The 24,209-nt window shown below is 40.2% G+C and overlaps 1 protein-coding gene across 1 annotated transcript; it reads right to left on the bottom strand.

Annotated features, from left to right (window-relative positions):
- Positions 1 to 569: 569 nt before the first annotated feature.
- Positions 570 to 24,193, bottom strand: MMUT (methylmalonyl-CoA mutase). The gene is made up of 13 exons (XM_075144895.1): positions 24,134 to 24,193; positions 22,380 to 22,791; positions 20,886 to 21,253; positions 19,792 to 19,949; positions 18,231 to 18,402; positions 15,683 to 15,931; positions 14,249 to 14,360; positions 12,833 to 12,948; positions 12,058 to 12,173; positions 6,290 to 6,421; positions 3,871 to 4,018; positions 3,588 to 3,755; positions 570 to 2,267 (listed from the first exon to the last, which is right to left on the bottom strand). Exons 2-13 carry the CDS (start codon positions 22,756 to 22,758, stop codon positions 2,139 to 2,141), a joined length of 2,247 nt encoding a protein of 748 aa, XP_075000996.1. The 5' UTR covers positions 22,759 to 22,791; positions 24,134 to 24,193; the 3' UTR covers positions 570 to 2,138.
- Between the last annotated feature and the right edge of the window lie 16 nt (positions 24,194 to 24,209).

Below are 24,209 nucleotides of genomic sequence, written 5' to 3'. Positions count from 1 at the left end.
GGTTTATAGTTATCATTTTGTCCTGGAACATGCCAAAAATACTTACATTGAAGCAAAATGTTTCAGCGCATTTGCAGAGTACCTACTTGGTTTTGCACTAACCCAAATTCTCACCAGCCTGAAGAGCAGTGCAGTTCTAAAGCAGCCAGGTTGACAAGGAGCGTGTGCAGCATCTGAGATTTTAGTTGGTAACCATTCACCGTTACCAATGAGGGCCGACAACCTGACGCCAACTTGTCAGTAGGCACTGCGTTCATCGCCAGGCTGCTCCAGCAGCAGAGAACATATGGGAAAAGCATATTCCATCTTAGCTTGTCATCCCATAAGGAATCTCTACTTAGGCAGTGAACTGACGATAAGCTTGAAGGAAAGTCTGTTGGCTTTAGTATTTTCTTTCCTTAAAGGGCCCAATACACTGTGTGCCGGGTGAGAAAACTATTCTTTCCCTAGACTCACCATTTTGTTTTCCAACCTTGATATGACAAGAGAGAATCAACGTACGTTAGTCAGTCCAGTCGAGAGCTTTGAAGGGCCCTCCTTCAGGCATGGAAGGGCTGGAGCAATTCCAATTGAAGTTGGTGGGGATTTTTTTATTGAATTCAAGGGAACAAGATGTAGATTTTAAGGATCATTAGAGTTTAAAAAAAGCGGAATCTGTAAGTCAAACACAGGTAGATGACACACGTTATCACAGAGCAGAGAAACCATAGACAGAAAGAAATTAATGAAACCAGTGTCATTATAAAGTTTAGAGGTCACCAACACTTCGACTATGTATCTTTCCAGCTGGCAGGCAAGAAAGCTTGTGAAAAGACATAAGGGAGTATTTTTATTGTTGTTACTTTCTGTAATCCTGGTTTGAACCATACCAATCTTTCTTGGAGGGAATCAGATACTTATAAAGAGTTGAGGATAAACCCCCAAGGAGTTTTAAAGGCAAAGGTCTGGTTTGGGATCAGTACTTTGAACCTTAATTAGAAAGACAGAGAAAAGAAAACAGCAAGTCAGTTAACCTCCTTGTTTCCGAGCAGTGTGAGACTACGTGCCCCGTTAAATAAGTTATTTTAAGTAAAGATCTCATCAATTGCAATCTTTGAAGTGAGGATATAATGCTATTAACTGGATCTGCAATTCCGGGCCAACTGCAGAAGATCTCATTTTGAATAAAGTATGATGGTGCTGAGGCTCTTAAAAGTGTGCTAGAGCCTCTTCCACCATGACAAGCAGATACAAGCGTTATCCCAGGAAGGCTGTAGTCTCATTTTATGACAGGATACAATGAGCAGCAAGGCAAAATGAAGTGAACGGGATAGGGCCATAATGCCAGGTACCGTCCCCCAAAAGACCCTCACACCCCATTTGCCCTGTATGAATTCCACAAAGGACTTTTCACACGTATAAATCAAATTCCTTCTGGAGGGGAGACAAAAATGCTGAGAATTTAGGATCAATTTAGCTGAAGAAAGTCCAACCGCTAAATAGACAGGGATAGCAAGAACAATACTGGACAAAAATACAGAACTAAGGAAGGGAGAATGAGCACTGAAATGAACGTCACGTGAGAAATGGTGCAGTATTGGGGAAGGGCAGTGATGTAGACAGAGCGGAGGTGCACAGCTGCTTCTCTACGGGTTACTGCCAGGATTTGTATCTCATTAAACAAACCATGAACTTTGAAAAATTATGGTTTATCTACTTATATGTCTCTAAAGAGAGTTAAGTCAGGTTAATGTTAAAATCAAAGTGCTGCTGGATTCAATCACATCTCTGCTGAACTTTAGTGATTTTGTCTGAAGACTTCTAGCTCTACAATGCCTGCCAAAAAATTCAAAAGAAGTTCTCTGCATGCAAAAAAGATCAACCAAAGAGCTGGAACCAATATTTTATCAGTATATCTGGAAAAAAACCCAAACCCATCTACTGAATTCCCTTCATTCCGTGAAGTCATAGTTCTAGAGATAAAATTTTCTTGTGGGTACATGTATAAATAATCCTCAGACAGAACAAGCAGAGAATTTACAACTTTCTTAGAAAGCACAAAACACCAGGCCACAGGGCAGTGGAACCAAAGGTATGCTGATGATTACATTCTGTAAGCGATTAGTATATGGCTGGTTGCGGTGTGTGACGTTTCAGCGTTACATAGATTGCTGCCTCTTCTCCAGACACTTCTCAATATCATCCAACACTTGGACAGCTGCTTTTGGAATACGAGTCCCTGGACCAAATACATTGGTAACGCCGGCTTCGTACAGGAAGTCGTAATCCTGTTCAGAAAGAAATTTAAGATCTCTAGTTAATAGTGCAACAGAAAATTGGTAATTGATTTATTGGTGTATGCTCTGTCCTGTCTGCTGGGCCTGCGAAAGTATATGCAACAGTCCCAGAAAGAGGTAGCACAGATCAAGGAAAATGGGAAAAATACGGTAGTTAGGAGGAAAAAAGAAATATTAAAAAAACATCCACGGGAAAGATTTTATTTGTTTAGAATCAGACTAATGTCAGATCCTTGGAAAATATTCAGAAGTCAACGGGATGTGACCCTGAATAACCTAATCTAAATTTGATCTAACTTCTAATTTTGAAAATACTGCTTTAAACAACGGCTTGGACCAGATGACTGCCAGTGGTCTCTTGCAATGTAAGTTACTTTAATTTTATGATTGTCCTGAAATTTCAGAAAGACCTGGGAAGCAGTTACGTATTCTCTCTTACTTCTGTATAGGATATATTATACCTTTTTCAACCACAGGTTAGGAGCATCCCATTGAGAGATACTGGACAGAACACAATTTGTCTCCCAGAAAAATACTACGAGTTTTGTTTGTTCAATTTAAAAGTCTGTCACTCCTGAACACTTACCTAATTGGCTAGAAAAGGAAGAAGTCTGGGAAAAGGCAGTAGCAGGAGATTTATATGCAAAATCAATTTGAATCTCTCTAGACAGAAGATGACCCTAAAGGTGATACAGCCAGGCAAATTGTGGATAAGCTAAAGAAAATTTTAAGACAAAAGCACAGATCTGACTGCAAGGGAATCCAACAAACTGTTCAACAGTTTAGGAGAAAGCAGAGGGAATGAGAGGCAACACTGAGGCCTGATGATGGGGAACATAAGGAGAGGTTAAACAGTGAATGAGATGTGTAGCCTATTGGTGTTGGGACCCACCCAGGTGTCTTAGTCACTAGCTAAGTCACTGGCTCTTCTGAACTGTTACTGGAAGTCACAAAGTCTCTTAAGACAGGAGCTAGCCTTTATCAGTAGTACGCAAAGTACTGGTAATCGGAAACAACAGAGCATAAAGAACATCTCCCTGAGGCTAATCTTTTCACAACACAACTTAATATTCCATCCAACAAACACTGTAAGTTAAACCAGAACATGGTGTACAGAAAACCAGATCAATGAGACCTGACAGCGCTCTGAGACCATCTTGCAGATCTGTGCTGACCCTGGTGATTGTACACAGTAGCCTTCAGCGCTGTAAATGCCCTCTGACGTTAACAGAATATAGGAAATAGCTAAAACCAGCACAGACAGAAATAAAGCAGTCTCCTAGTCTTGATGGAAATGATGTTGACCCGTACCTGGGGTGGGATGACGCCTCCACATATGACAAGAATGTCTGGCCGGCCAAGGGCGTTGAGTTCTTTGATGAGTTCAGGCACAAGAGTTTTATGACCTGCTGCAAGTGTGCTCACACCAACACAGTGCACATCTGCATCAACCGCCTGCTGGGCCACTTCTCGAGGTGTCTGTATGGGAAGAGGATTATGTGACAAGCAATAGCCCCAGCCTGGTTGCTGAGCAAGTGTTAGAGGGAAAATCGCTGCTTTTGAAATATATTGGACCCCACTCAATCAGTCATACCTGGAAGAGGGGACCTATGTCCACGTCAAAGCCAATGTCTGCAAATCCTGTAGCGATAACTTTAGCTCCTCTGTCATGGCCGTCTTGACCCATCTTTGCAACAAGTATGCGAGGCCGGCGCCCCTCACGATCCATGAACTTGTTAACACTGGTTGAAAACACATATTGTATCATTGTAAGTCACTGAGAGTCATTAGAAGTATTTCCACAAATAAAAAAAGCACTGGCTGCAACCGTAGCATCATTTCTCTACATCAAATCAAAAGATCTTCTAAGTCATGGTTTGTCTATGTAGTCGGCATACTATGTTAATATTCATGTTATATCATTATTAACCAATTTCTTGCAATTACTATACTGAACAATAAAACGTTCTTTTTTAAAGAAAACCACTCCACTACTTTTCTGCTTTGTAACGGACAAAACACTGAATTCTCTGAGGGTTTAATGAGCTGAATTACAACTAAAACACAATTTTTAGATTTTAAGAATAATTACAACCAATGATTTCAAAAGTACTTGCATGGCACACAGGCTATAGAGATGGATCCTAGACATCATACTGTGCATCATCATTCAACTGGGCACACGCCTGTGCAGGAAAGGATTACCGTATCCCCCATTCTGTGCACTCATTCCAGTGCCTCCCTTTTTCTGGTTAGTGGCAGTTCAGATTTCTGTTGAGTAAAAGTGACTGTGTAACCACAGCCTCAGAGATTAACCTTTCATCTTACTTCTCATTATGCATGTACTGCCAGTATCTGTCCTTCGGTTGGACGCTATGACTACCATTTCTAAGAAATAAAAGTTTTTCCTTTTTTCTTTTTTTTTTTTTTTTTTAATATTGTACTGTTCTGAGCATTCTGTTAATGACTGAGTTGTATGGATTTGGTGCGCCTTGAAACCATGTGCTGACCTGGCTGGGATGATCACTGTATGAATCCCATGGCTTAGCTTGGGGAAAAGAATGACTCTAGATAAAGCATTTATCAGCACAGATTTGAACAGCCTCAGGAGATGATTCCAGGACAGGAACATGCATCATGTAAGAAGGAAAAATAAGAACTGGGGCAGCTTAAAAAGGAATTATGTCAAGAGAGCCTGAAGAAGCAGACTGACAAAGCTTCTGTTTGAGATGTACAGGAGTTGGGCCTGCCTTCTCTGTTCCTAAGGACTGCTGAGAATATCAGTGAAGTAGGTATCTGAATTGATTTGTGATCTCTTAAAATCCTTTTCTCTGTATTGTTTTCTGTTTCCACATTCTTGTTCTCTTACTTCCCCACCCACAGGCTCCCTCCCAACAAGACCAGCTCTAGGTGCTCCAAGCCTGCCAGTCTAAGCCCACCTGAGTCGCTGCAATTCAGGGCTTGGTTGGAGTGTGGGGCAAGTGTGAAATCACACTTCTGAAGGCCTGTGCAAAGGCGACACGTAGTAAATCCAGTTTCATTACCATGTTCACTAACTGGTACATATCATCTTGGACATAAAGGCAGGGATGTAAAAAAGGGAGCTACAGCTTGATTCTCATGGAATCAGTTCAGTTCAGTTTCATGTAAATGCATAATTACAAATACTGAAATTTAAAATGAGTATTTAAAATAAAAAATGATGCTGACATCCCCAGCACAACTACTTTCAAGTCAGGCTAAACATCACCATTGTGAAGCCATCAAGTAACTCCCTTTTAAGAGATCCTGTAACTCTTCAAGGCGTAAGCCCCAACACAGCAGGGACTTACGAGTATCGATTCGTATTACATCACCACCCGCTACAGCAATTCAGTCTCCTCACCCAGGAGGACAGCAGCAGAGGCAGAAGCTGACAAAAGGCACAAATGGGCACTCTTTTCACACATACTACCATCTTCTGACCTCTTCTCCCTCGTGATACGAGTAAGTCACACCCGTAGACTGGAAGTTGTATGCGGATATCCAGACAGATTTTAGCCTTACAATTTTAGGAACAGTAAGGGTGAAGTTGCAAGGACACTTTATGGGCAGACCAAAACCAGGTTTTGCAAATATGAATTGCTGGAAATATTTGTAGGCATTACTATTACAGAGTCTTCAAAAGAAGCAATCCAATGTACAGGGATTTCAGGCAACGTTTCTCAGCTTCTTAATCTTACAGCTGCCTTACAGTCCATTCGAACGAAATCCTCAAATCGTAACATCACCTCAGTGGATTTTGTTTGCAAGCAAGTACAAGTTCAACTAAGTTTTGACTATTCTCTTATTGCACTTATTTCTTCTCATTCTGCTTACTTGCTTACAGGCATGAGAATGACTGTGCAGGTCTTTGTTTTGTTCTGGGGATGTCATTCAGGTTTGGGGAACGCTTTTTTAGGGCACAGTGAGTAGCACATGTATCTAATGGATTAAATGTGAGACTGTTTGGCTTCCTGGGAAGCTATTCTCACCTATTGATGGCATGAAGAATTTCATCGCTCTCTCCAAACTCCTGGCGATAAGCTCCGCTCACCATTCGGTCACTGGCTTTATGCTCCCCAAACACCTTTTTCATTGCATCTGTTATTTCTCCAACAGTGCACCTAAGATACAGAAACAAAGTATTCATGCTATCAGAAGGCTTATATGAAAACAGAACACAGAAATCACTGGCAATGGCCCAACTATTTGTCTTGCTGCAGGACAAATTCATTTACACTCGTTTCCCCTTTGGTGCTACAACTCTGAACATCTGACTCACCCCACTGTCATCCAGTAATAGAACATGCAAGAGTATTTTTAAGAAAATACACTTTTGCTGATGCGAGAAGTGATTTTACAAGTGACAAGGCAATGGGGACCACTGCATGGCAAAATATTTCAGGAAATGACATCAAATTTTCTCAACTGGGAATTTTTTGGGGCTCAGACTGCAAGATCTTCCATTTGGTCTCATACTAAAATTCAAAATATAAATCAAGAGGAAAAAAAAAAGGAAGAACACACAGAAAAGGCTGAATCCTAACTTTTTAAGTGGAATTTGTTTGCCTTTCCCTTGATGTTTATATTTTAGTATTTATTATTCTTATCCTCTACTCCTGACATAGTTCCTTTATCCATTGAGATGCAGAAGAATCTGGGAAATCCATTTACATGCAAGTCGCAAGCTTTGTTTGCTATTGGAGACAACTCTGCCCGTTCAAAATAACACACATTTTACTGCTGTAGCACAAGTGCTAGAAGCAAGCTAGGCTGTGCTGTCTTCTTGTACAAACATCAGAAATAACAGTCTCTGTCCCAAAGCATTTAAAAATCTCATGCTTAATGGATTGCACCTTTCAGTGTAAAATCTATAATGCAGACTGTACCAAAAAAACAATGCTGTGCTCTAATTACAGTTGAGCCCATAACCAAATACTTGATGAAAGGAACCTACTTAGAAGGGAAAAAGAACTCATCTGTGGATAAAGAGCAGTTCAGCTAGTAGCTCCATCATAGCAAGCTTCTTACTTCTGGTGTGAAATTAACTGGGATTCCATACTGTGTAACAATTTTGAAGGTATGCTACTGAGCTCTTGATGAAATCTTTCATCAAAAATATTTTGACGAAAATATTTTAGTTTATACTTGAACAGGAAAAGAGTAGAGAATTTGCATATACTAAGAAATTAATACAACTTGCTGCAAACTTTGTCAAAGGAAGGAAAGAAAAATACTACTCTTACAAACCACTTTAAAAGTATGCTTACAAATAGAGAGACCAAACCCCATCCATTCAGCTACTGCTAAGCACATTTCAAACCCCTGGAATTCACATTTTCTCCTGTCATATTGCATTTAACTATAAGCTACTCTGAGGCAAAATTAGGTTAAGCATCCTCTAAAGCTTTTATATAAAATGCTCAAAGGATGTTTGGACAAGATGCAACTTCTCATCCACATACATTTAGAAGGGCATGGCCAAATGAATTGTATTCAATTTTCCTTCTGCTGTTTGCAGTTTCAGTAGCTATTACCTGATTCCTACCGTATGCAATCTACCATGCATCCAATATTACAGAAGATGGATTTTTGCTTACTGAATCCCTCAGTAAATTTCAGAGAGATATTTTACTTCCTGTAACCCCTCAGCTATTTCGCTCTTTCGCTAGCTCATGTTTTTTATACTCAGCAAACTTAACCATCGTTATAAACTGTAACTACACTAATGTAAAATGGCAGAAATCCTATCTTGAGCTTATAGGCAAGACCTGTATAATGCATATGCCTGAAGCTGGCCTCCTATCTCTAGGTATCATCACTCTTCACAGTTGGCCTGCTTTGTCTAGAAGACGCTATCATGCTGGAACACACATTTTTAAGACTGTGTCACGTTATTGATACAGTCTTGGCTACTTTTTGTCATCTCCCCACCCCGGCTTTCTGGAATTATATTTTTAAAGTTCTCTGCTTTTATCCATTTTCTTCCTCAGCACACTAAGGAATTCATATCTGGATTTATGAGGATCATGGTCTAGCAAAGCAGCTAACACAAAGTAATACCAAACCTATAGTATCTGTATGGCTATGTGTGAATGGGACTTAGTCTGATACTTTCTTTGAATTTATTTATTAGTAATGATTTAGAAAGCATTAGTTATAAAGCCAACTGTCCATGATTACATCAGAAACCATTGACATCACTATGCAATACTCTTAATTTTTACAGCACCTGTAAGATCTCAGAAATCTTAGCAAGCACTACCTGCGTTACAATAGTTCTCAGACCTTATTCGCTATATAATCATCTTTTTGTTTTTCAGGACATCTAAATAATCTTATTAATATTACTGTTCTCTGATATTACTAACAAAAAATTGAAAAGTAAACTGCATAAGTGCTAGATTAAGTGACTTCCTCAAGGTTAAAAAGCAAGTTTGCAGCAGACCTAAAAATAGTATCTGTAAATACTGACTCCCTCTCACAGTGCTAGACATCACAGATTGCAGCCTGATATAGATACACCCCATGCCTAAACATTGACAACTTACGCCTGTGTAAACACTGGCTGTTTGCTGAAGGCTTACAGTGGCATAACACATGTCTTGTCTTCTAGAGAAAACTGTAAGTTTAGATAAACCTTTCTCCTCCTCTTTTGCAGAAGCAGTATCTGAGTATAACTTCAGTATTAAAACAAAGCGCAGCACATGTAGATATAGTTGTGGTGTGTTTTTCTAATCTTATTATGTAAAAGTGAATGAAAGTTTCATGTAACAAGTGAAAAATAAAGGGTTTGGACAATCAATTTTATTGAAGTATAATCTGGTGGCTGGGATGAAGTTTCTTTGTGTACTGCACAAAAAATGAAATACATTTCTTTCTTCTGTAAATACTGCTTCTGAAATCCCTTTAGAGTATTTTGAAAATTCTGCAACCATTTAAATCTAAAGTTCCTAAGTAATAATAGGAGTTTGGCTTGTAAACTACTCATGAATATTTTCCTACTATTTATCAATAAACATTTTTAAAAAAAAAAAATCTCTACTTAGTTCTTAGTCCTGCTGCATCAGTGGGTCATGCTGTCTATGCATCCACAGTGGAATATCTCTGTCTGGGGCCAGGAATATAGCCTCTCTTCTTAACAGGAGAGGAAAAGCATATTTTAATGATGATTACACTTTTCTTTAATCAGCTAGTCATAACATTGGACAAGTTCTTTACAGTCTGGATGCATAAAAACCTTCCCATTTCTGTTTATCTTTACAGCAAAATTTTGTTCTGGAGACAACCATTTTCAACTCACTATTATAAAACTCAAGTAGCATAAGCAACAGTTATTATTAATTTACAGTTTTTTCAATGCATGCTGATAAAAACCTACTAGACAATTATGCAAAATTGACAGAAGTCACTTTGCCTTTATTGTTCCTTCATCTGACTATCATTCACATTTGCTTTGTGCAGAACTGCATGTTTTGGTAGCACCCTTTGTTTGGGATAGCAGGTAATTTACAACCTAATCTGCGGTTTTAAGTAAACTTAAAATTTTGAAGTGGAGACCAAAAGATAGCTATATTCTCCGTTTTGTGTTCTATCAGCCTACAACATGTCTTGTGACAAGGACAGCATTGTCTTGTGACAAGGACAGTTTGCACATAAACGGTAGCCTGCATCTTATGAACTTCCGCTCTGCTCAGAATTACTGACCAACTGTGCTATATCAGAGCCCTCAACTGTTCAGAGATTCCCTGAGCCTCCTCAAAAGCAGGGGAATGCCAAATAAGAGGAGCTTGGCTCCTTTTGGGCAATTCAACAAGGTCAATGGGATGAAATACAACCACGGTGATGGCCAGAGAGGATATTGCTCAATTCAGTGTGTCCTATCAGGCACAGAATCTACCTCCTTTAGCAATCTGTGCTATGACTCTCTCAGTGGTTCACAACCAGCTGTAGAGGCTACGCTGCACAAATACGAATTTGAAGAAAGAAAGCCAATGACCATAATGTGCCTGTTAGGACTGTCACCTTGTGTCTGTTCAGTCTCACACTACTGCCGCTGCCCCTGCATTTCACCAGTAATGAGAGGTAGCACTGCGTAATCAGGTGACAAAGTACCATGAGGACACAGACTGGGCAGACAAAGAAGCAGCGCTACATGCTACACTGCACTTCATGCCTTCCTTTTCCATCACCGATAGCTGGCACAGCAGGAACTGCAAGTCTGGAGAGGGACAGAAAAACATCTCCGCAGATGAAGGAGAAAGAACTTAGCATCATCTGTCTCATAGCCCTACCTAATTACACCCATTTTCCTGTAACGTGGCTTCTCATGAGAAATGAGGCACAGAAGGGAGGCTGTACTGCTCCCATTCCCTATCACCTTTGGCCTGCCTTACTGCTTTGATTACGATAATAAAATGACTTTTCTACTTGTGCTTGTCAGCACTGAAATCTCCGTATTAGTCCATGGAGTCTTTTCCATAGTTCTGTGCTACTCTTTTTATTTCAATTGAATTACATTACTTGTCTTCATGTTCAAATCCCATCATTTTCCATTCAGTAGGAGACAGGCATGGTCATGCTCATCTACTTGTCTACTACTTGTAAAGGATGAACGTGATCACTTGAAAACCTTTTCCCTTGTTGCCCCTAACAGAAGGGCCCCCCGTAAATGTTCACAGAACTCACAATCCTCCTTCAAACACTCTTTATCAGATGCCATGACAACTTCTTTCTGTGGTCACATCCCACCTGTAGTTTTGGGGCAGAGGTAAGTTTTGTGTTTGCAACTTACAAACTGGATCTGCAGTCCATTAATGCCTTTACAAATAATAAAAACAAGGTCACCATGGACAGAAGCTAGCAGTTAACTGGTCAATTTTGGTACAGAATATATGAATCCCTGGTAAATTCAACACTACCCTCCTATAACCTTTACAGTTCAAGGACAGGTGTAGACATGCTGCTGGAGAATCGTGACAAGCTCTCTGTGGGAGAAAATGTATTCAAAGTGTTCGAGGAAAGGGAATGAAGGAATTGGAGACATCACAGTAGAAACAGGACAGCACCCTAATAAGGAGTGAAATTGGTTTGCTCATTTTTGGGGCATTTAGTTAATTAAGGAACAGACAGATAGGATCTATTCTAGAGATGGATGCTTACTTTGAAGCAAGAATGAAAACAGTCTCAAAAGCACGATAGGTGAAAAAGTAAATGTTCCACCAGACTCTAAAGGATGCCTCACTGCTCTACTCAAGAGCATCTTTTACATCTTTGCCTGACTAAGCAAACTTATTTCTCCTTCAATCAAAAAATGTTTTCACACAATCTGTGGTGCAAGAAAGGATGAAGCAACAGACCATGATAAGATTGTGAATATCCATTTTCACATCTCAGACACTTCTTAAGCTCCCTGACCTATGAAACAGCAGGGTGATGGATAAACCTAGTTACGTCCTGAAACTGGTAAGAGTCTGAGCTGTAAACAACACAATGCGTATGAACAACAACATTTCATATGAGATTCTTTGTACCCATATTGTTCTTTGTGAGAAATAAAGCATAGCCTTAAGAGACTGTAAAATGTAAGTCTATCTGAGAATGCCAAATTGCAGACATCTTTTACTTCCACCTCTGAAGGAAAACCCAAAACATCTCAAGACACCAACCTCACTGACACCATACCCAAGAACAGTTAAAAGGTGAAAATGAACCATTGATTTTTAAACAGCAGTTGCATATTCACCCCCACCCCCAATACCTTGAACGTGCTGCTTCCACTGCCAGCGCAAGTAAGTTGCCTTCCCCGGTAGCAGCACACTGTGTTAGAGCAGCGAGACATTGCTGGGCTGCTGCTTGATCTCTACTAGCCTTCACCTAAAGCGGAGGAGAAAAATATTAAGTTGAAACAAACTACAAAGTGAACTGGGAAGAAGTGTGTGTAAGACTTTCTGACTTCAAATATTAATTCTGGAGGCATGGAATTGTCCATTATCAATATATGCTATATATTTCAACAAGATTAGAAGTAAAAAGGCATCTCAGACGTTGAAATGTGCACAAGTCCATAAAGTAACTCTAAAATAATTTTATCTACATTTTTACTAATTATGAAAGTGGATGTTGATTTCTGGTTCCATAACCCTGTCCCTTAATAGCACTTGGCAAGCTGCACCAAATAGTCTGAGCAATTAAATATTGTTACATACTTTTAGAGCAAAACATTGCATAGCTATTTTCTATCTTATTTTCAGAAAATGTAAAGTTCTCAATTTTGACATATATTCACGAGACTATCTGAAATACAATGATTAAAACCAAATGAGCATAACAAAAACATTTTTGTTTGGATTCTAATACTGTGTTTCTTGGGATTTTCCATCAGCCTCCACTGAAGTTGAACAGAAATCTAGCTTCTCCACTAAAGACTAGACCGGATTCTTAGAAATGTGGGGGTCAAGTTTCTGGCAAGCCACCTTTACCCAAGTTCTATCTGCAATTACAAGAACTTTCATTTTTAAGAAGGTAATTCCCACCTTATTAATCTTCTCAATCTGCTTGCTACGGACTGAAGTATTATCAATAGCCAGAACTTCGACTGTCTCCTCTTTTTCTAGCTGATGCTTGTTTACTCCAACAATTACTTCAGACCCTATTTCCAGTGGAAACACCAGAAACTCAGAATACATTTGCAAACTACTGTGAAAAGACACAATATTAATAGGACAAGAAAATTTTGAGCATTAATGCAGTGCTTTGCTTTATAACTATATACATTTCAAATACTTAAAATTTGTTCTTATAGGAAGGACTTAAGTCTGTATTTTCCGTGTTTTATGAGGAGAGATGATTAGATGTACGAACATTGAACTCAGTGAATACTGGGCCAGAACAAAGATTTGAAATAGAACAACATTTATCTTACAAACTGAGTCACTGAGTCATGAGTCACTAATATACATTAGCTATTTTTCTCTTTTTAAGTTTACATAACTGAATCTTACAGAATTAAGCAGAAGTGCTGGTCTCCTGCACTGCTCTGCATTTACTTTTCTGATTTACCAGATAAACAAGAAAGTGAAGTTCCTACCTAAAACTACTCCACGTGAATAAAAATTAATTTATCATGTTGGAAAACTGTATTTTAGCTTTAAGCCAGTATGGACTTAACAAACATTTTTATTTGCAGTGCCTGATAACATTACTACACTCTCCAAAGCAACATGAAGTAATTTACCTTGGGAGAGAAAACACTTTATTGATTACTCTTTATTGGTCTTAATTAAAGACCTGCTTCAAATTTATCCTCCAAGCAAAAAAGTTCATATAACTTCTTGCATGATCGAATTATCCCTAGTTTCTGTTACTGCTACTGCAATGCAGACTACAAAAAGCGCAACAGAGCTATAAGCACACATGTATACACATCTCCACATATGCTTACTATATGTGTACATATGCATATACATATATATATCACAAACAAAGAGCTGCATAATCCTCTAATCTGAGATGACTGCATTTTTTCTGGTCTTCAGGAAAAATGGGCAGTTCTCAAGCAAAACCAGGAATTTGGCCAGAAACATTCAGTATCGCCATCTGCTGGCAATCATGCTTTTAAATTCAGGAATCAGTTTAAAGATACTATCAGAAATTAAGCAATTAACTATTGAACGCCCCAAATACTCCTTTAAAATAGTCTTTCTAGTGCTTTGTCTAATCTAGTCTTAAATATGTCAAGCAAGACTGTTTTCATTCTGGTACTGTATTTCACACATACTGCTATCTCTTTCCAGAAGCTTTCACTGACATAAAACTATTACCATTTTATCACTCACAATCTGCTACTCCTAAACTAAGAAGAAAAAAAACAATGAAAATGTGTGTAAAAAACCTTTATACAAAGGTATTCTACTGGCAGTTTTCCCTTCTTTCATCTCCCTGCTCCCTACCAGAGTCAATCCTGGCTTGTCTTCGAGCTGCACACTCTTCAATACGAAGTTTGGGAATCCCCTCAGCAACAGCTTTGGCCATTCCACCCATTTCTTCTATCTCCTCAACAAGCTGAGAAATGAAGAGGATTTAGAAAGTAGAGTAATAACAAGGTTCATAAAACGAGCTTTGCACTTGTACTACCGTCCAAATTTTTATTATAGCTATATATACAGTCTGGTGCTCTAAAAGTGTGTTTCCTATCTCCGAGTCTCTGACTACAGGTTTTGGTATAAATTAAGAGACATCTCAAATAAAAGAGCATTTTTATTACCAAAACTCCATGAATTCAGTAACAGTGCATGGCATATTGTTCAACCAGTAACACCCGTGGATGAAAAAGCTTAAAATTTGAGACCTTGACTCTGCACTCACTTCTGCCTGCCAACCAGCCCTTATGATTACATGTATACAAATACAAATAAATTGGAAAAAAAACCAGCGTCAGTTCTCTGATCCTGAAGACAAGTGGCGTGGCATGGTTCAGCTCTCACACAGCAGAAGCCTATTCAGCTCCAAAACATGGTGACCGCATTCAAACTGCCTACTGAAAATGGCCATCAGACCATGCCTGGCACTGTCTAGAAGCATCTTAGGACCAAAAACACATCCAAGGACCTAAAAAACACATCAGACAATGTGCTAACAGTGTCTGTACAGTCCCAGGCTAGTGTTTGGGCTTGTATTAGCTTATTAATTTGGGACTTCGCATAAGAGCAGGAATTTGCTCAAAAGGAGAATCACTGGGTTTAGCTGTACACTAGACATGTAGGCATATATCTTTATGCAGGATTGCCACCAGTAAGACTACTCCTGCACAGTACTTTTCACATGCAAGTAATGACTGGCAGTTGAAAACATTATTAAAATAAAAATATTCTGATCCAACAGAAAAATTTCTCCTAAATTCTGCATAATACTCAAGTATGGCCAGACAATTGTCTGCCTACATGCTTGGCTATAAAACTTAGCTTTCAATAACCCCTAGTTTAAAGTCTCAAGCAGATTACCACAAGCATGAGTAGGCACGTAACTAAGTAAGTTGGTTTGACTCTTTCTTCTGTTGAACCCTTTTTTTTCCTTACACATAAAACAGAGATCCCAGCAAACTGGGAGTCTTCAGTGTGCAAGCCATTTGCAGGGCTTGGTTATTTGTTCCACATTGGGGTATTTCCCTTTGGAATGTAGTCCACTAGAAGGCTGAAGTCTCTTTTTCTCTAAATATACATTGCATTTTTGTAAAGTTCATTTACAAAGAAATCACTGAAGCATAAGTGTAAACTAATTCCCTCTTTAGAAGTTGCCAACATATCAAATAGTCCCTTAAAAGACTATTCTCAAAACTCCTGTACCTAAAATTTTCCCACAAAACATAAAAGGTTATGCAAACTGACCTTTAAAGCAGCTTCATAGACATCGTTGGTGAGGCACTCCATGAGGTAAGATCCTCCCCAGGGGTCCGCCACTTTAGGAATACCTGATTCCTCTTGAATTATGATCTGCGTGTTCCGAGCAATGCGAGCGCTCTTCACTGTAGGCAAACCCAAAGCTTCATCAAATGAATTTGTATGCAAAGACTGTGTCCCTCCAAACACGGCAGCCATTGCTTCAATTGTAGTACGGATAACATTGTTAAAGGGATCCTGGAAGGAAAAGGAGAGCTCTGAAGCTCAACAGTTCTGCCATGGGGCTGAGGCAGACTCATCACACATATATTACTGCAATTAAATGAATGCAAGATTCCCAATAGAAACACTGTAAACATAACAAAAGCTGAAAAAGAAAACAGTCAATAATAAACATCCAAGCAAACTGATATATCACTTATCAATATCTCGGACAAAAAGATTAATCCATAAAGAAAGTAAAAAATATCAGTGTATGAGTTACAAAGCAAAGCCTGACTTATATTTACTGGTGTTTCAAAGAACTTAATGAATCCAAGTTGGAAAGGATGGAACAGGTAGTCCCGATGTCCTCTATCCTGGGATTCCAGAAGTCTCGCAGCAGTGAATAGCACATCTGGCAGACAGATTACTAGTCAAGATACGTTTTGAATCTAAATGTGCTTAATATTTTCATTAATGACAGCATTACACAAAGGTAGGAATTACTGTTGAAATTTGCTGGTGCTATAAAATTGGAAGATATCTATGGGAGAACTGCGATATTAATCAAAACAAATGGATAACCTGGAGTACAAGGTATAGAAATAGACTCAGTATTACAAAACATAATCTCAGCCTTTAGGTCAACATTTTTATCTGCTCTTTTCATACATCTAGATAGTTGAGTTGTATATATGTGCCTTTACAGTCAAAGAAGAGTTATCATGATCTCCACGGGTTGACTTGTGTTTTGAGGCAGAGTGAAATTCACCCACTGCATTTGCTCATCTTATTTCATTTGTTTATTGAGGAAACTCAACAGCAGCTCAGATTGCATACCTAGTTCTTGACATGCTTAGTTGGGATGAAATGTATCCAAAATAATTAAGAGCTACCAATGTAATACGACCTTCAAGAAGGCAAAAGGAATCATGAGATCTGTGAATTAAATCATTTTCCGTAAAGAAATTGAATTAATATCACTATTTTACAAGGACACGGTAATTCTCCTCACACTGGAGTCTAACTCTGGTTCAAGTATTCAATTTAAAGAATTATAGAAAAATGTGATTTGGATGAGCAAGAACATAAAACCTAATTTCTGAGTGGATACCTATCTAAAGGCAGTCCAAAGGAAAATATATTTGCCTTCTGAAACCTGTAAGGAGCAAACACCGGGCACTGAGGAGCTATATTAAGATAAATAATGTTTAGAGAGGAAAAAAGCATTATGATTTGGCCAGAAATATATTTACACTGGACACTGAAAGACGGCTTATCATATTTTTGTAATATTAATATTTTGCACTCATACAATACTTTTAACTGGAGGACCCGCAAAGGCTACTGTTCAAAAAATTCCCTTGTTTTAGTTTTACTGCATTCCTGTAATGTAAGTAAACATTACATTTGCTCTGAAAAAAAGAATAAAACCAAGGCACAGAAGTCAAATAACAATGGTTGCAATCACAATCTAAAAATAACTCATATTGCATGGAACTGATTCAGAGCAGGCCTTGGAGTAAGAGCTAGAACCAAGCTCTGACCGCACTTGGGAAACTATATACGCAGTCCAATGATTTATTTTCTTGTTGTGAAGTGATGTAAACCAACACGAAAAGCAGAAAGTGCACCCAGTTTCAAAAGAGCAGACGAGCTGTAACCATTACTTCACTCTTCAGCAGTGACAGACAGGGGCATGAATGACTTCCTTGGATGCTCAAATGAATTCTCAAGCCAGTGATCTTGAGAAAAAGGAGCCTCTACTTCCTTATTCAGCTGCATTCTGAAACGATAACTTACAGAACAAATTCAAGAGAGCGCTTCATCCTCTGAGTCCTGAATTAATATAAGCACTTCTCCGCAATTCTGTCTCTACTTAGCAGGTTTGGATCCTATTCTCAATTCAGTATCCACTAGACTGAGAGAACACACGCTTAGGGCAATGATTCCAGAATGAAAATGAAGCCAGACAATGAAAAATTAGGCACAGAGACTCTGCCTATCATCCTACTGGAATCCTTTTGTGAATACAGTCTCAAGCCTTTAGTTTCTGCCCTTTTACCTGAGTGCTACAGGGCAGTCCAGAATACTGAGGTATTTCGTAAACCAGCCTTTCGGGAAGCAATGCTGCTGGCACTTAGCAAGACTTTTTGTGTTACGTAAGCAAAAAGACGTATCCAATGCTAGTGTGTGCATTTGTCAGACTGAGAGTAAGACAGGTTGTCTCCTTCAGAAAGCTGCATCTTTATGAGTAGAACCAGCAGCCCCCTTCAAGATATACACCATGAGAACATATTTAAATGATGAAGTTGATGAGAGTCCAATTTCTAACCTGCTCAGTGAGTGACCAGCCCGAAGTCTGACAATGAGCTCTCAGCAGAAGAGATTTGGGATCCTTGGGCTTAAACATTTTCTCTACCAAGTGAGCCCACAGCCGCCTCCCAGCTCTCAGCTTAGCTATTTCCATATAGAAGTTCATGCCAATTCCCCAGAAGAAGGAGAGCCTGTAACAAGAGCACATGAACAGGATAAAACATTAAATCATTCTAATAACTCTGTTTCAGTAGACGTCCTACAGCAAGATTTCTGATTAATTTACTTTTACAGATATAACCCAAACCTAAGATGATGGGAATGTTCCTGGACACCGAAGCCAGTTGCTACAGAATGATACACATTCATGCCAATAAACTGTCTCTAAGCCTCCAAACAAGGTGACTGCAGGCAAACTGCCAGTGACGATGGTCCCTGGAACTGCAGAACTGTCCTCAGGGACTGTTTTGGGGGAGCAGTAGGTCAAGCAGTGTTCCAGCAAATCACTAATAAAGACAATAACACTCTAGTGCCAGGGAATGCTCCTGGACACAATCTACTAGTGTAGTTACGCTCACAAACTACTTATAATGAGAAGACATTACATATTATAAGCATGCTTTCATTCTTTTCCTGACGATTTTAATCAAAATCCAAATCAAACATCAGTCCAATACTGAATAGCATATCAGGGCACTGATTGATCTACCTTTTCCTACTTATAGCTTCTATGATTTATAAATGTAAACATGCATAGTTAAAGCCAGTAAAACTCACTATACTAAAGATGCACTTTTTTAACAGTGAATTAGCTACTGAAACAATTTGCCAAAGATTCTTACAGATTCTCCATCACTAGAAAGTCTGAAAATAAGGCTGTATCTTTTTCTACATGATCCACTTTGATTTGCCACAGATCCTGGAAACAGGTTAATTCAGCTGACTCCTATAGTTTGAATGCACAACAGGCTACATGAACCACGCCTTTCGCTTTTTAGACTCACCATATAGTTACGGAATCTGTAAATCAACTAGACCACTGAAACTGTGACTCTGCTTAGTTTGGCAGTAACTATACAATACAATATTCTGCTTAAAAATAAATTTTATTTTTAGGAAATTTGCAACTGTAAATTGAACTACCCGAACTTCCCCTTGGTAAGCATTTCTTCCCAAATATTTCAAAATAATACTAATGGAAAAAAATTCAATAATACTACAATATAAAAGAACCATGAGAGCTCTTGCTGCATTCTGCAGTCCTAAAGCTAGAACTGTATTACATGTTACAGCTTAGGGATCTTCTTTCTGACCCGGAGTCCAACTGTCACAACAGTCCTTGACAGTGCTTGGGCTTGTACATGAGCTTTATTCAGTTTATTAGCGTAGCTGTAGTCTAAGTGTCTGTTGGACCAGATATTTTCCTACTGCTGGAACTGTGTTACAAAACCAAAACAAAACCTATCTGCAATGTGAGCATTGCCAATACTGCTTGTATGTGTAAAAATACTGAATTTGATATTGAACTCTAGAGGTTTTCCCAAAAGTGAGTTTTATACTTGCAAATTTCTTTAGCTCACCTTGGTGCAAATTCATCAATGGTAAGGCCAGCTTTAAGTCCAGTTCTGCAGTACTCCAAGCCATCTGCTATAGTATAAGCTAATTCCAGAATGGCATCAGCTCCTGCCTCTTGCATATGGTATCCGCTGATCGAAATGGAATTAAATTTTGGCATATACTGCAAAAATAAAAGACAACATGGTACGACGTTGCAAGGGGTTGGACTAGATGACCTTTAATGGTGCCTTCCAACCCAAACCATTCTATGATTCTATGACAGCAGAAGAGGGGAGGATCAGATAATTGTTCTACCAACATTCACAAACAATCCGTTCTTTGTAGATTGCGAATACAACCCATCTCTATTAAACGGTGTTTGCAGATGTATACTTTACATGCTTTTATCTTTTTGCACTATTCATTGTGCTTAAACTATCACCCACCATGATAAGTCTTTGTGGTTTACAGGCTAGCATGGGAATGTTCTTGAACACTGATGCTAATTGCTACAGAACGATACACATTCATGCCAATAAACTGTCTCTAAGCCTCCAAACAAGGTGACTGCAGGCTAACTGCCAGCGATGATGGTCCCTGGAACTGCGGAACTGTCCTCAGGGACTGTTTTGGGGGAGCACTAGGTCAAGCAGTGCTTCCACCTCTCCAATGAAAATGCAGCTAAGAAAACAACTGGTAGTACTGAACTTCCACTCATCAGTTCAGGACTTCACTCCTTTCATTATCTGCTTCTCACACTCAATTTCGCAGCAGAAATCCTTCAAGATTTCTTATCATGCTTACAGCTGTATAATGCTTCTTAAGTACATGGCTTCTTGATAATGCAAAATACTGTCTGTTCCTCTTCTCCAAGTTTCCTGCTGTCCTTTCAGGCTTAGGCTCATCTTAATCTGACTGTGATTTAGATTGACTCAAAAATCTTAAAATTTATGTCGTAAGTGATTTGGGATCTTAACTTCTCCTCCCGGCCCTTTCCACAACCACATCATTCTTTACTATGACAGGTCTTCCCGTCTTCTGCTTTGTTCTCCAAAGTGCCTCATAAATAGTTAACTAGATATAATAACAGAAGTAAATACATTTAAACAATGAATACCTTTGAGGTGTACTGGAAGATGTCAGCAATAATTCGCATGGATGGTTCTGGGGGGAAAATGTACGTATTTCGGACCATGAACTCCTTCAAGATGTCATTTTGGATTGTCCCTGTCAGCTTGGCCTGAGGCACTCCCTGTTCTTCTCCAGTTACAATGAATGTTGCCAACACGGGAATGACTGCCCCGTTCATCGTCATAGAAACTGACATTTTCTCTAAAGGAATTCCATCAAAAAGGATTTTGGTGTCTTCCACTGTATCAATGGCAACTCCAGCCATTCCAACGTCTCCTCGAACTCGTGGATTGTCGGAATCATAGCCACGATGGGTGGCTAAATCAAAAGCAACAGATAATCCCTGCTGGCCAGCTAAATGAAAAAGGAAAAAAAAAACCCAAACAACAAAAAAACAACAGAGAGAGATTCAGAAGTGTTAAACAGATTTGCATTAGGACTGGATCTGAATGTATTAATTTTATTTTACATCATCCAGTCATCCAGGCTTGGACGACAAACCAATTTTTGATGTTAAACGCTGTTCCCTCCCCAAACTTGTCCAAGGTCTTCTGGTCTTAAACTTTAAATGAAAAAACTTTTAATTGAGAAAAAAAAATCATAGTTGTTCTAGTTCAGCCACACAATCAGCTTACCATGCTTAACAAATTACTGCATAACAGTTTAGCCACAAGTTACAAATGTGCATAGACAGACAGTATCAGAGCTTATACACAGGAACTCTACTTAGCTTAGCTGGAAACAAAAGTGTGATAAACTATGTCACATGACCTTCTCTTTATCACAAATTAAACACACACACACACTGATTGTTATTCTGGCTCTACTGACATACGTTGTTCATTCCTAAAGTGAAGTGATGCGTTACTAAATCTGCAGTAAGAGAAAATTACTCATATAAAGCAGGGAACAGGACAATTAGAGCTCTTGACAGACTTGCTGCTCCGACCTGAAAGCAGTACCTGAAACTCTACTAACCCCACGCATTCACCCTCTGACCAGCACTGCTGTTCCTGAAGTAACTATATCTACCGCATTTGCATTTGCAAGTCTGCTTCTCAATGTTAGCAGAGTTCTTAACTGTCAGATATCAGCTATTGACTTTGATCTAAAAAGCTAGGTGTTAGCTCTGAAGCACAAAGACAAAAATTTAAATTTCTGCCTAGTTTCAAGCAACAGAAAAACTCTGCTGGTTGGACCCTGGGATGCAGCCAAATTTTGCCTCTGTCAGTGTCAAGGCAGCATAACTAAAAATAGCATTTAATGCATTCATTTTTCCACCTCAACAGCAAAATGAAGCAAGGACAGTTTCAGAAATGATCCAATTTCCCAGTACTAAAGAAATACAGCACCACTGGGAAAAGCCTATCAGAAATCAAAACTCACAAGGTGGAATAATCACATTTGCCATGTAATTCACCACATGAATGTTCCCCATTGCTTTGCAAGGCAACGTTGTTTCCCAAATCAGCTGTCTTACCTTTAATGTTGTCCTTGTAGAACCTGTTGCTCTCCTCCACTGTACTGAAGCCAGCATATTGGCGGATAGTCCACGGCCTGTACGTGTACATGGTTGGGTAGGGTCCTCGAGTGAAAGGTTTCACCCCTGGCAGCTCCTCAGGGAGGTCTTTCGTGTCCCGTTTGGAGTACAAGGGCTTGATGTCGATCCCCTCTGGGGTATGCCAAATTAAATCCTTTGGATTCTTGCCCTTCAGCTGCTTTTCAGCAAGGGCAGCCCACTCGGGGTGCAGCGGCTGCCCGTGTAGCGAACGCCACGCGAGCCTGCAAGCTGGAAGTTGTGCCAGGCATGTGCAGTGCTGGGGCCGCAGGCGCAGGAGAGCATCCTTGGCTCTTAGCATGTCTGCCCCACTGGTTGGCGAGTGCGGGGTAAGCTGAAGAAAATAAAAACATGTATTTTGCATTATCATACATATCCGACATGGGAGAAGTGAGCATGGAGAGGTTAAGCAGTTTGCTAAAGCCAAAATGATTACTCAGGAAAAAACTAAGTGTATTTATTCACTTACTCATTTGACAGACTTTCAACCAGACAATGCATAAAACAGAGTTCAGGAAAAATCCTACATTTTCTTCTAGCTAAGGAAAACATTCCTACAACTCATCTATATCCACGTATGAAATGTGTAACTTATTTCAGTCCCTAAGCAGCACCATCATTTATCCGTCACTGAAAAGTCAGTGTTATGCATGAAGATGCGATGTCTAGCTACCTTCTCACCTTCCCACCTCTCTCTCATCTATGAATTCCTTTATGTCAAAGAGGGACCTTCAACATCAAAGAGAGACTCTGAAGGAAGTAGACTGTCAGAAAACTGCTGACATGTCATACACTTTGGAAAAGGTGGCTTGGGCTGGATGAAAATCAGAGCTATACTAAGAAAGAGAGAAAAAAAATGCGGTATGCAAGAACACAGGGATAATACTAGTTGCAGAGCTCGTCTCACCGTGCAGGAGATTGAGGTGGTTAGATAAGTTCAGTAACTCCTGAAAGCTGTAAGCTCCTCTGCTTCTGCTCCCTGTACCCTATCCCTGCACTTCCTCCCCAATCCAAAACCTTTACAGCTTGGCTCCAAGGGCCAGGCAGCTCCTCTCTGCCTCATCTCCTTCACAACTCCCTGGAAACACACACTTCCCTGACACCTTTATGAGAAAGTCTGCATAAAACTGGAAAGCAACTCTATCACTGTTACGGTGCTGCTGCAACATGCTCCATGCAAGTGCTTTAATAATATATATGCTACGTGTTGTATGCATATACAAGCACAAAGGAGCACCAGAGGAGCATTCAGTTCCCTCAGAGACTGATCCTGCAGCCAGAATGGAAGGTAACCCCTGCCTCCACTGCTGCACCGGTCCCAACGCGATCTCCCGGCCCCGTAGCCCCAAGGCACCACAAAGCTGCCCTGTCACCGCGCCTCTCCCTCCAACCCTCACACCACAGCACCCACAGCCGGACGGAGGCAGGGACCAGAAAGCACCGTTCGCTGGCAGCCCCACACGGCCCTGACAGGCCCGCCCGTGCGCAGCGCCGAGCACCCAGCACCCCCCACCGCCACAGCCCGCCCCCAACACGCCCCCTCGCCGACCAGTAGGGACGGCGGACCGGTATGGGGGCTGCCCCGGAGGGTCGCGGCCCTGCCCGCCCGAGGGACGGAGGCACGGGGCGGGCTACGGGCTCAGGACAGGCCCCGGCCCCGGCCGCCCCCCCGCTACCTGCTGTCGGCCCCTCCGCCGGCACCCGCTCCCCGCGCGGCACTGCGCGCATGCGCCCCCGACGGCTGGGCGCATG

The sequence above is a fragment of the Calonectris borealis genome, chromosome 3, assembly GCF_964195595.1.
Source record: "Calonectris borealis chromosome 3, bCalBor7.hap1.2, whole genome shotgun sequence".
Classification (NCBI taxonomy): Eukaryota; Metazoa; Chordata; class Aves; order Procellariiformes; family Procellariidae; genus Calonectris; species Calonectris borealis.
Note: the sequence above shows the minus strand (reverse complement) of the source record. Positions and strands in the feature narration are given on the sequence as shown.

What these genes read in the sequence shown, in the direction of transcription:
- MMUT (XM_075144895.1), bottom strand. Translation starts at nt 22,758, where the DNA reads ATGCTAAGAGCCAAGGATGCTCTCCTGCGCCTGCGGCCCCAGCACTGC. An exon ending in ACAAGCCAGGATTGACTCTG is followed by an intron (nt 12,949 to 14,248) that starts GTAGGGAGCAGG and finishes CACTGGAAATAG; the next exon opens with GGTCTGAAGTAATTGTTGGA. An exon ending in AGATTGAGAAGATTAATAAG is followed by an intron (nt 12,174 to 12,832) that starts GTGGGAATTACC and finishes CCTCCGCTTTAG; the next exon opens with GTGAAGGCTAGTAGAGATCA.